This window comes from Cuculus canorus, chromosome 10 (genome assembly GCF_017976375.1).
Source record: "Cuculus canorus isolate bCucCan1 chromosome 10, bCucCan1.pri, whole genome shotgun sequence".
NCBI classification, from domain to species: domain Eukaryota; kingdom Metazoa; phylum Chordata; class Aves; order Cuculiformes; family Cuculidae; genus Cuculus; species Cuculus canorus.
In genome coordinates this window covers 8,686,722-8,699,204 of record NC_071410.1, presented here as the reverse complement: position 1 = coordinate 8,699,204, position 12,483 = coordinate 8,686,722, and the positions used below count along the sequence as shown (strand labels likewise).

The following is a 12,483-nucleotide window of genomic DNA, read 5'->3' as shown; positions in this document are numbered from 1 at the left end:
GCGCTGACTTCTTTGTTTCTCTCTTCTCCCACTTTTCCCCTGACTCCCATTAGTATCTGAGTCAGTCTAGTAAACATTTCACCCTGTGGCAGCCTCTCCAAACATAGCAGGAACATCAGGCTCTGGAGTGCGCTTGACACATCTCCCGGAGTTCCTTTCTCACTCTGGTAGGTTGTTTTGCTGTCGTTGCTCATTCACACGTTGAGAAAGAGGGAACCAATGGTCCGTGTATTCCGCAGCTCATTAGCAGTGAATGGTAATAGGGTCTGCAATGCTTCCTCTTCCCTTTCTCACTCATCCTCCTTGTACTTTAACCTTTGCAGTGACAGTTTCCTGGACTGACTGTGCTGCTCAGCCTCTGCTGGTAGAAGGTGGTATGTACCTAAGTCTCACTATTATTAATGTTTTGCTTAAAAATATGCCCACTTTCCTGGATACAAAGGTGGTCAAGCACTAGCACACACCAACTGTTGTGGGTTGTAGATGCAGCCTTCTAGCACACAGGTCACACTGTCACCATCATAGCATTTACAGTCTCACCAGTAGCCTTACTGGCCTTGATCTACATATTTATGTCTAACTTCCTCATCAGCACAAGGAATAAGTGTACGTAGCAGTTGGATCAGATAGAGGAGAGCTCCTAAAGCAGCCAGGAGAGATGTGTATTTATGAGTCATCTGCTCTTTGGTTGTTCATAGTTGGTAGAAAGTTGACTCAGTACACACAGGGTTATACTGGAAATTTCTCTTCCTTGCTGCAACTTCTGTCATTGAACACTCTTAGATCCATGCAGCTCACCATGCTGGTGCCTTGGCCTCACCCGTTCACCCAGAGGGACTCTAGCCCTCGCAGAGTTATGTTTTACCTACAAGGCTCTGCCTGTACCAGTTTGATTGCTGGATGAGGACTGAGAATTCTCAACCCTGTCATCACCCTGTTTGCCCCTCAGCTAGTCACAGCATGCTGACAGCTCGGTTGGTTTGCAGTGTTGCTTGAGGCTTCATTTCCTGGAAACAAGAATTATGATGGCAGGAAAGTTTCCAGATCACCCTACTTACACATTCAAATAGAGATGAAAACCTAGCAGGATTTTCTGGTAGCTCTCCATTTCCTTTTTATTTCTGTTATCCTTTTACTATGTCTTGCTGTAAAACTAGCAAAACTCTAAACCGTACTCACACCAGCTTCTCAGTGCCCTCTCTTTCCCTCTTACTGTCCTTTTTGAAGTCCTGTGCACCTGATTTTCTCTACACAGGAACCATCTGTGATGTCTAGAAGTGCACCTGAAGTCAGATGCTTGCTGTTCTTGTCAAGTGACAGCCCAACTAGGACACAGATGTTTAGCCTCATTTCCCAGAATCCAGTGGGTTTTGGACGTTCTTCCAAAAGATTTGTTCCATTCCCTCCTCTTGCTCAAGCTCGCTTTTAACAAGCAACTCAACCTAGCAAGTCTTTTATGCAAACAGCAATTTCCTTTTGAAGCTCTCAGTGAAGGCTGTGTTTGTCACTTAGTGCTCTGGGAGGAATTTGGGTAAACTGGACCAAAGACAAAAATCTCTCTGTTCCCTCTTCCAGGAAGGTATCGGATTCCTGCATTTCATATGCATTTCTGTTCTTAGAAGGAGCTCAGTAGCAGTGGTATTGTCAGGCTGTCCTTTCACATTGATTCCCAGCTCAACCACATCCAATTCACTCATTAAAATGACTCGTTGCCATTGTTACTAAGTTCCATCTAGAGGCTCAGGTGGGTCTCCATGAGCCAAGCTGTTCTCCTCCCCCTACTAAAGGTTTATCATTAATAGCAAAGGTTATACATGACAGACACAGCACTTGGGTCCATCTGCTGTGACAAGTAATGTTGTGCCAGCAGTTAGAGCTCACTGCCCTGTTTGGACTTGGCTCACTGTTGGATCACAGTGCTGCCTCTGCAGGGGTATAGGAATGCAAACCTAGAAATGGGGTTTGCATTTAAAATGTCAGTTCTGTCTCGCAGAAGCTGCAGGCAGAGGCAGATATGATAGGTCTTTGTCAACTGCTTCTCAGGAAGTTGTGTGTTAACTGAGAACCATCAAACACACATCTTTCCTTGCATGGGCTCCAGGGATAAGTGCTTTTCCACAGCCACATCCTACTTCTTTCTTCCTCTTGCTTCATTGAGGCAACTAGGATGAAACCATCTGTGGGCTGAGATGATGAGCACATGCCGAAGCTGCGTGGAAGGAGCTGCGGTGCTGCCATCTTTTCCTATCCGCCAGCATCACTGCAGGGGCGGGCTATTTCTGATCTGTATTCCTCTAAGGGAACTATGGATTTATTTCTAGCTTAGACCAAATTTTTCTGTTCTGAGTGTCCCAGTCAGTGCTCCCCACCGTGCTATGACCGCTCCACCAGCCTGTTTTCAGCAGGTACTGATAGCTGTGATGTGCCAGGAGCCTTTGGAGGGCTGCCCGTGCATTTTGTGAGCCCCGTTGCCACGATACTGAATGCAGAGCAGATGTTTATTTCAACAGAGATGGCTTTGACTCCTTTTCAACTTTTCTCTCGAGCTGCCATTGTGTGTGAATACTTCTTCCCGGGAGCCAAGCGCTGTCAAGGCCCAACAGGCAGGCGTTGTTGCTGCAGCCAGCATGGAGGGGAATGGGCTTGAGACGCATGTGGCAAAGCGGCACAAAGCAAGCTGGTGGCCCTGGCCTCTCAGGAGGGAAGGTGGAGGCTCTGGAGAGACTGGCTGACAACAGGTGTGCATTTGCATGCATGTCTCTGTGTGCATGCACACGTATGTGTGCGCATACATGTGTTTGTGTGGCTTTGTTTTGTTGCTGAAAGCCTGGCAAGGCTGGGAAAAAGCAGCCTCCTGTTCACAGCTAGTACTCCGAGCACTTCGTTTTTCTCTCTGTTTCCTCTCAGTTGTCTTCATCAAATCATTGCTGCCTTGCTGCAGACCTGGACTAGCGTGGCTGGGTGCTGAGCTGATGAGACCACCTCTTCTTGAGAGCAATAGAAGCCAGACACTGAAAAAAGATTGAAGATGTGGTTCAAAAAGGCAAGGAGATCCCTTTCTTTAGGACAATATTTCCAGGTGAGAACTACTGAGAAGGGATGTCACTTCTTCCTGAGTTTAGTTTTTTTTCTTTTCCCCTTCTTTTTATTTCCTCCCTAATCTCCCTGTTGGAATATTTTAAAAAGTATCTCTTTCTTTCCTTTTTTCTCTCTCTCTTGTAACCCACCTTGCCTCTTTCTCCTCACCCTTTTTTTTGATGCTGGCAGAAGTGGGTGCTAGGAGCAGCCTGGCTCCCCCCACCCAGGCACCCTGCCTGGGGCTATCAGCATCATACCTCTTTGGAGCTGGTGCTTTGTTAGTCTAGGAATTCCACCAGAACTAGCTTCTTGTTGCTGTTTCCTTATATAGAAATGTTTTTAATTCTATAAATACTGTATGTATTTTACCCCCAAACACTTAAAAATGGTTGTACTGGCTGTGAAAGATGCTGTGCTGATGGGACTGGCATTTTGTTTGCCCAGTGACAGGGCCTCTCGCTCACTTCCTTCGCCCCTTCCACTGTTGCGGCCAAACTATTTTTGGTATTCCAAGAGCACAAGTTTTGCTGAAATTTTGGTTTCCTGTTAAGGGGGAAATTAGAGCACTTATTTAAAAGAGTAAAATGTATTTCCAAGCAGGGAGAATATATAAGAACATTATTTAATGTTCTGTGATGTTAAACTACTATGTGTGTGCGCATATGGTTTATTTTATAGATGGAAATGTAAGTAAAGTATATTTGTAATAAAGAGGTCAGAAACACAACATGAAGCCCATCTTGCGTCACGATCTCAGACACACAGGACTATCCTACAGAAGACTGGCTTCTTTAAGCCAAGTACTATATTGAAATTAAAAGTTCACCAGTACAAGAATCTTTTTGTGACAAAGGTGGAAAGTTTGCCCTTGAACTTGTGAAAAGTCCGGTCAATTTATCATAATCCTTAGTCCTGTAGTGACTCACCATTCACTGCACTGGTACAATACACATTCACTATTAGCTTAGTATCTTTATGAAGACAACTTAGTGAATTTTTTTTTTTCTTTTCCTATTACAGAAAATTAGAGCTTATGAAGAACTCCTAGGAAAGAAATGAAACTGCTATGGACTCATCTAGTATCATGGGCACCAAGCCTACTGGTCCTGTTAGCAATTACCTCTGCCTGCCAGTGCAGGACAGTTCTTCCTGTCTCAGCTGGGTACTGTTTGGCCAAATGTTAACCTCCCAGGTTGAAACTTCAAAATGAGAACAGGCCTGTCATGGGAGAACAAAGCCCATCTACCACCAGCTCATCTCTGGCTGGAGCCAATGGCAGGGGCTTAGGGAAGCACATGAGAATGGAATGAGCAGGGCAATGCTTGCACTTGCCTGCAGGGATTTGCAGCTCACATACTTCCTCAAGCAGAGGTGCTAGTTTATAAACAGTATTTCCCAATGTTGTTTTTCTTTTTTCTTCCATTAAATTGTCCAGTCACTTTTGGCCTGTAGCAAGGCATTGCCAGCTTAACTATATCCTGTGTGAAGAAGTGCCTACTTTTGTTTGTTTTGAACTTGGCACCTGCTTGTTTGATTTAATGATCCTTAGCCCTTGCATTGAAGATGGTGAACCAGGATCGCTCACCTACCTTTCCCATCCTAGGCATTTACCTCAGCCTGGTTGCTTCCCTTAGAAGTACAGGGAGTGTCAATTATAAAATAGTTCAGCCATTTCTAAGAAGATTGCAGGAAGAGGTATCATTTTGCTCTGCTAAGAAATACCATTTTGCCCCCTTGCTTTTGAGGGAGGACATGGAACATGGTAAAGCCATCATCCTTTTGTTAAGGATGTGCCACTGTTGTCTCCTGGTGAAAATGCACAAGTTTGCCATATTATGTGAAAAAGCTCCATTTATGAACACTTAGTTGACACTGGCAGACTTTGTCAACTCAATCGTCTACATAATCCAGTTGTGCTGAGGGAGGTCCTTGCACCCACTGTCCTGCAGAATGACTGTGCTGGCTCCTCTGGAGGATCACAGAGCTGGAGGTGGCTTTTGCCAAGCAATCCTGGTGGCATGGGATTGCTGTCACCATGCTGTGAACAAGGGGAACCTCTGCTTTATGTCCTGGCACTCACCTGCATACACCCAGGCTGCAGGAGGCTGAAAACAGCCACGTCTAGAGTGCAAAAGAACAGGGAAGGTCAGCTGGATGCAGCAGGAGCTGGGGAGTGATTGGTGGCAAAGAGGATGGATATGGCATGGAAAGGAAAAGTGGTCAGCAGAAGTGATCTTGTCCATCTGCAAGGCTTTATAATTTTAAATTATTAACCAGATACAGAAGTATCAAAGCTGTAATAAGGGATAGAGGAGAGCTACATTGAGCTCCCATGTTAGTGAGTATCAGTAGTTTCTAGTGGCAGTGCTGGAAATTCTGCAACTGCTGAATAAGTTGCGTCTAAGACAAAGTGATTGTCTAATGCCTGTGAATTGGAGATGGATTTATGTCAAAGAACAGGGAAATTATATCCTGGCAAAACCATTTTCATTCTTCCTTTTACATCTCTGGTGTTCTCATTATTAGAATAAATATGCAGCCCTTTTTTCCCCCTCATCTCAGTCATTTTCTAACCTTCACAACATCTTTGGCACAGTATTTCGAATGTAAAAACATGAAAGGCATTGATTTTTACCAGTTTGGGATGCTGTATTTCAGTTTTATATGATACCACATTAGCTGCGTTACTTGTATTGTGAAAAAGGCTCCAGGAGAAATATGGAATGCATATATGCATATCCCATATATGCATATCCCATATGCATCATATGGGATAGTCACCACAAGCATTGCACCAGCCAGCTGAACTTTGCAAAGGCACTAGAGGGTTTTAAATACTCCGATCCACCCTGATACGTGGAAGCTGGGTATCACATTTCCTAGGCAGATGCAAGAGTCTGATGTGGTCTTTGCTAATGATGAGTTTACATCAGCTTTGCTGGAACTAGATCAGACATCCACTCCCTCCCTCACCCCAGTAAATCTCCCTGAGGAGTGCTTGGAGTGCCACAAGATGCAGTATTTTTTTCTATTAGCAGTGCAAGTAATTACATTCTATTGATTTATGTTTCATAGTTTGAGAGAAATTTCAGCTACTTTTTGTTGTACGTGTAAACCAGCTAACCTGTTGCAGGCACTCTGTAAGACCCCAGGGTTTTTACTAGCTCCCTGCAGTCTTGTGATGTAAACATAGTTATATTTTCACACCAGCAACAGAAAAATAGTACTTAAATGTATAAAACAGTAGAAGGTCTGACTTGGGTCACATTGCTACTGCAAGGTCCTGCAAACTGTCCTAAGTGAATTACAGACACATTTTAAATCTTGGAAAACAGCAACAATTGGTATTTACAAGGCGGCGTGGAAGGAGTAGGGAAGATCTTTCATACAACAATATCAGCAACTGACCATCTGACTTAATGCACAAATTAGAACTCGCTAATTACAGACTGGCATACAATATTACAACCCTTTTCTTAGATGTTATGTTGCCAGCCTACCTCAATTCACAGCCTGGCTTGATGATTCAGTCATTACATGACTAGCTGATTATTTAAGATTCCCTGACAGATTTTCTTCCCTGGCTGCACTCGCTGTATCATCCCGAGGTTTTCTGAGTGAGTATGGTATAAACAAGAGCTGCCTTTTTGCAGAACGCTTTGTTTTGTGTTGTCACTGCAGTTCTCCTGGCCAATCTGCCATGGGTGGGAGATAACTACAGGTATAATTACTGTGGAGAATACCTTGTTGCATGCAATCATCTTGCGTTAACTATTAAATAAATCTGTTACAGTCCCTTTCTTGTTATGTTAAGCTGCATGCAAGCCAGAAGTACATAAAAGACCAAAAGCCTCAGTATATGGCCCCAAATGAGGAAGCGTGGCTTGGCAATTAGTACTTTCCACAATATGAAGTGAAGAGGTGCCTTCAAGAGGAAATACATGAGAGAGAATATAAAATCCAGACGAGGCTGAGACTGAGATAACCAGTTAGAGAGGTTTGGGGGAGAAAAATCAAGGTAAGCTATGGATAGAAAAAGAAAAGCAGAGCCTCAGAGCCAGAAGAGGAGCAGAGGGATGGTAGTGAATTAGCAGTGTGAAACAAAAATCCTCATATTTCGTTTGTCAGGATTTTTTCAGGGGTCATGTTCTAGAGAACATTAAAAGGAAAAATGATTTCAGTGTGTTTGAGCAGAATGAAACAGAAAGGTTTCAAAAGTTCCATGAGCGTATGTTCATTCATTTATTTACTGAACCACTGTACATAATTAAGAAAGCTTTTTCTCAGTAGAAATTCCTCTTTCTTCCCAAAGGTTTATTAATCAAAAACATATTTTTAAATTAAGTATACAATAAGCTTTCAGAAAATACTTACCTTAAATATTCCACCCTTAAAATGACTCCTTAAAGGCTCCCGGGTAGCTTAGATGTGTAACTATCACGTAGAAGCCTTTTAAAGTCCTGTTATTTTTTAAAAGGTGCAGAAGAAAGTAAATATTTTAATAACAGTAAAGGCTTAATAAACTGGCAAGTTGGAAAAAAAAATAATCTACCATGAGCCACAAAGCCTGTCCTTAACTACCATCACTGTGAGTTTGGTTTTTTGGTTCAAACCACAGTGAGTTAAGGACGGAAAGACTGCCTAACATTGAAATTCTTGGCTTTAGCCTGTTTTAACACAAGCTTACCTTAAACAGCGGTGTTTTGTGTTCCTTGCCGCAGTGAAATATTTCTCCAGTCATGAGGGAGGGAGATCGCCTTCTACTATATCCTTTCTGAAGAGACCCACCCTCTGAATGGGGTAGCTCTAGCATGGCCAGCTATCCAACATTTCCAGCTTACCTTACTTTTTCTTTGCTTTTAGACCTATAAACCCGTGAATTTGAGGGAAGTCCTCGCATACCCATGAGGATATTTTTGATGGGCACATGTGTTTTCTGCGTTCTTGTTCAGAGAAGTGAAGGGAAGACCAGCATCATAAAAGATGTTAATTTTTAGCTTTGCTTGAGTAACTGGCAAAACTTTTGTGTATAGGAATGTGAATCACATGCATGAATAGGTGACTCATGTATATCATTTGAAAACAGTTATTTTCTCCTCCCCAGGCCCTGGCAGAACATGGGGGGCAGCCCACCCCATTGGGGAAGAAGGTGGCAGTGAGGGACAAAAGTGTGCATTGGAAGAGTCCTGCAGCAGATGGTGGGGAGCTGGCCTGGGTGGGAAATCCTCCCAGGGAGGCAAGAAAGCCAGCTGCCCCAAACTGGGACGTGGACCTCCACAGTTGCATTCTACTTGCCCACGCTACCTTTGCTGTGGCCAGTCACCAGGAGCACCCCTGAGTCAAGAAGACAGCACCTCTTTGTGTCACAAAAGTAAATAAAACCCATCAAATATCCACTCAATTATTTGCAGCTACGTGTCTCTGGGGTCAGAGACAGACATCTCTCCGTGGCACAACTCTACAGGGCCAACTCTGTGCGGGGACAATTCTATGCAGGGACGGTTATGGTTAGGGTTTGCGGCTCTGTTTATAGACAGTTGGCCATGTAGAGTTGTTCCACAGAGAGTTGGCTGCGGACACTAGTCCTAGACCTCTCTGGCGTTCAGGAGCCTGGGGTGCAGGAGTGCGGTGGTGACTGTGTTTGGGGGTACAAGGAGATGAGACCATGTGTCATAGAACGACAGAATCATTTGGTTGGAAAGGACCTTTGAGACCATTGAGTCCAACCATAGCTGTCCACTACTAAACCACACCCCTGAGCACCTCATCTACTCATCTTTTAAACACCTCCAGGGATGGTGACTCCACCACTTCCCCAGGTAGCCTGTTCCAGTGCTTGAGAACCATTTTGGTAAAGAGTTTTTTCCTGATGTCTAATCTGAACCTCCCCTGGTGCAACTTGAGGCCATTTCCTCATCTACCTTTCTTTTAAATACCTTCAGAGATAGTGTCTGGGGGGACAGGACCCTGTCACAGCCTGGGGAGGGGACAGGACCCTGTGACAACCTTGGAGTGGATGTGACCCCATCAAAGCCTGGGAGGACAGGACCCTGTCACAGTGTGTGTGTAAGTACAGGGCCCTGTGACAGTATGGGGAGCACAGGACCCCTTCACAGCCTTGGGGGGGCTCCAGACCCCATCACAGCCTAGGGGGCATCACAGGCTGGGGGGGCTCAGGACCCTGTCACAGCCTGGGGAGGACGGGACCCCATCACATCCTGGGGGGGACGCGACCCCATCACAGCCTGGGGAGGCACAGAACCTCATAACACCCTGAGGGGGACGGGACTCCATCACAGCCTCAGGAGGCATAGGACCCCATCACAGCCTGAAGGGGACAGAACCTCGTCACACCCTGAGGGGGACGGGACCCCACCACACCCTGAGGAGGGTCACCACCGCACCACAGCCCGCGGCCACAGCACTCCACCCCACCCCGCTCCCGGCCCCCCCTGAGCGTGGCGGAGGAGGCGGGGTGAGCGGCGGCCCCGCCCCGCGAGGCCGGAGCCGAGCCGGAAGCCGCCGCGGAGCCGCGGCCCCGCCATGGCGCTGTGAGCCCCGCGCGCCTCTCGGGGTCCCGGCAGCGGGGCATGGCGAGCGCGGCGGGCAGGGCAGCGCGGCGCTAGGGATCCCGCTCCGCCCCGCAGCTCGGCGAAACGCCGCGAGGTGAGCGAGGCCCGGCAGAGGCGGGGAGTGCCGCGGCCCGCGCTCCAGCCGCCTCCCCGCCGCTTTGTCCTTCCAGGCCCCGTCGCAGAAGCAGCGAGAGAGGGGAGCAGCGCCCCCGCCATGGCCCACTCGCCTGTGGCCGTGCAAGTGCCCGGCATGCAGGTGAGCCCCGACACGGCCCAAAATGGAGGCGCCGGGCCCGGAAGCGGCGGCTGCGGCCCCGCCGGGCGCCGAGAGGGAGCGGGGCACCTGCAGCGGGGCGGAGGGCCGACCCTTCCGCCCGATCTCCTTTTGACCCCTTTTATTTCCCCCACTCCCTCCCGCTTTTATTTCCCCCACTTCCCCCCTCTTATTTCCCCCACTTGCCCCCCCTCTTATTTCCCCCACTTGCCCCCCTTTATTCCCCCCTTTTGTTCCCTTCTTGTATTTTCCCTCCCTTCCCCCTCTTTTATTCACCCCTTTCCCCCCTTTTCGTTGCCCCCCCTTTTCGTTGCCCCCCCTTTTCGTTGCCCCCCCTTTTCGTTGCCCCTCCTTTCTTTCCCCCTTCTCCCCTCCTTTCTTTCCCCCTTCTCCCCCCTTCGCCCCCCCTTTTTCGTTCCCCCCTTCCTTGCCCCCCATTTTTCGTTCCCCCTTCTTTGCCCCCCCTTTTTCGTTCCCCCCCTCGCCCCCCTTTTTCGTTCCCCCCCCCGCCCCCCTTTTTCGTTCCCCCCCCCGCCCCCCTTTTTCGTTCCCCCCCTCGCCCCCCCTTTTATTCCCCCCTTCGCCCCCCCTTTTATTCTCCCCGTTTTATTCCCCTCCCTTTTATTCCCCCCTCTTTTATTCCCCCCCTTTGCCCTCCCTCTTTTATTTATCTCCTTCCCCGCTTTGCCCTCTTTCTTTACTCCCTTCCTCCCTTTTCCTCCATCCCCCCTTCTTCCTCACCTTTCTTTTTTCCGTTCCCCCTCTTCTCCCCCACTTCTTTTCCTCCTCCTCCCTCTTCTCTTCCCTCCCTTTTTTTTCCCCCCCACTTTCCACCCTTTTCTCCCTTTCTTTTCCCCATTCCCTCCTTCCCTTCCCCAGCTTACCCCCCTTTTCCCCCTTCCCCCTTTGTTCGGGGTTGGCTGCCCTGCATCCAGCACGTAGGAGCTTCTAAAACTGATTAAAGGCGAAATGGAGTTAATCGCAGGGTGTACGGATGTGCTGGGGCCGACATACCAGGCTGGCTGGCGAGTCTGCCAGCCGCAGGGCTTCCCCACCGCCCTGGGCTTCCCCAGAACCTTGCGATTAATGGGAAGGTGGTAAACTCCCAGGTCAGGTGGAGACAGGGTACAACGGGCAGCTTGCTGTCAGAAACTTAGACCTCTCTTCGTCTGGGGATGAGACCTGGGGTCATTTTTGAGTGCTTGTGGTTTGTGCATAGAAAACGAGCAAGCTGTGCGTTACTGACTTTCTTAGGAAAGGTGGAATGCCTCTGACTCCTCATTCTTACTTGGCTGGACAATCTCGCACAATTTTAGTCGGAGGTCTTTTGTTAAATGTAAAGGAGCTGAGGACCAAACTCATTTCCATGCTGGTTTTTGCTTGTCAGCCAAAGCTTTCTCTTAGATTGTTATGCCTTTATAATAATGGAGTTTTTTTCAGTTCGAATGACATAGAAGCCTTTATGACACACCTCTATGTACTCAAGACATGGACAGTGTTCAGGTTTCAGAACAGAAAGTTAAAATTTTTCTTGGGCAGTGATCTAGGAAGTGTAGAATTGATGTATAAACAGTATTTGTATATTTATTTCAGCTAGTGATGATACCAAGGTTTGGTTTTTACCTTTCTGATTTCTAGTAGTTTGTAGGCTTTCTGAAATCAGTTAGCTTTTGGTCATCTACCAACTTTCTGTTGATATAAGAAGACAAGAAACCGCGTTTTCTCAGCCACCTTGTTCCATTAATACGTCAGGGTTACTGTTATATTGGCACATTCTAAACAAATTTTCTGATAGCTCAGGTTGAAGCTTCTAAATCTTCTTTCTTATTTATATGCTTTGGTTTTTTTTTAGCATGTTTGTATTTGGGAAACTTCTGTTTCAAAATGCAATTTTGTCGATTTCTTGTTTTTATATCTGCTTATTGTGTTGCTGTCCTATTTTCCATAGCTGCCCTGTCATCTCGAAAGGACCTTGAAATTATTTAAGGTCTTGTTTTTCCTTTTTATTCCAATAAGCTTTATGTAATAGCATACTTAGTTCCTCTAGTATCGTTGTTAGTTTAACCCAGACCCCTTAACACATGCCAGTATGTTTAAAGCATTTTTTTTAACTGTTAGGTATGTACAGCCGCATAGAATTAAAATACATTTACCTTTGGTGCCTTTTTTATGAAGACTATTACACTAGTCCTGAAAATCTTAGAATAAGAAGAAATAGAATTTGGTGCAAAATTATTCTGCTCACTCTTTTAAAAGAAGAGTCATAATACAGGGGATTTTAATTAAGAAGAAAAACCCAACCAAAACTGTTGTAGGAGAATGTGGTAGTCTAAGGTCTAAGTGTTGGGGTTTTTTTGTTTGTTTGTTTGAACTATTCAGCCAGGATTTTCCAAGTGATGATATAAGCATCCCTGCTTCTGCTCAGTGGTAAAGTTAGTACATGATGATCAATTGAAGAAGGAATAAACAGGCTTTTCTGTGATGAAAGAAGATCTAATAGTTGTGTTAAAGGTATCACTGTGGGAAAGTGCCTGTAATGTCAATCCCCTGGTTTTGTAG

The 12,483-nt window shown here is 46.4% G+C and overlaps 1 protein-coding gene and 1 long non-coding RNA gene across 3 annotated transcripts in view; both read left to right on the top strand.

The window, feature by feature from the left end:
• Nucleotides 1-753: 753 nt before the first annotated feature.
• On the top strand, nucleotides 754-8,449 carry LOC128853159 (uncharacterized). Of its 2 annotated transcripts, none has more exons than XR_008451477.1 (3): nucleotides 754-2,738; nucleotides 2,908-3,079; nucleotides 8,183-8,449. It is a non-coding gene; the product is annotated as an uncharacterized LOC128853159 (long non-coding RNA). The 2 variants fall into 2 exon arrangements; XR_008451478.1 differs by lacking the exon at nucleotides 8,183-8,449 and adding an exon at nucleotides 4,099-6,904.
• A 1,120-nt stretch (nucleotides 8,450-9,569) lies between these two features.
• Nucleotides 9,570-12,483, top strand: part of STK26 (serine/threonine kinase 26) — a 32,210-nt gene continuing 29,296 nt past the window's right edge. The window contains exon 1 of the mRNA XM_054075696.1: nucleotides 9,570-9,906. Within this exon, the coding sequence (XP_053931671.1) occupies nucleotides 9,865-9,906 (42 nt within the window). The 5' untranslated portion in view covers nucleotides 9,570-9,864. The remainder of the gene's footprint in view (nucleotides 9,907-12,483) is intronic.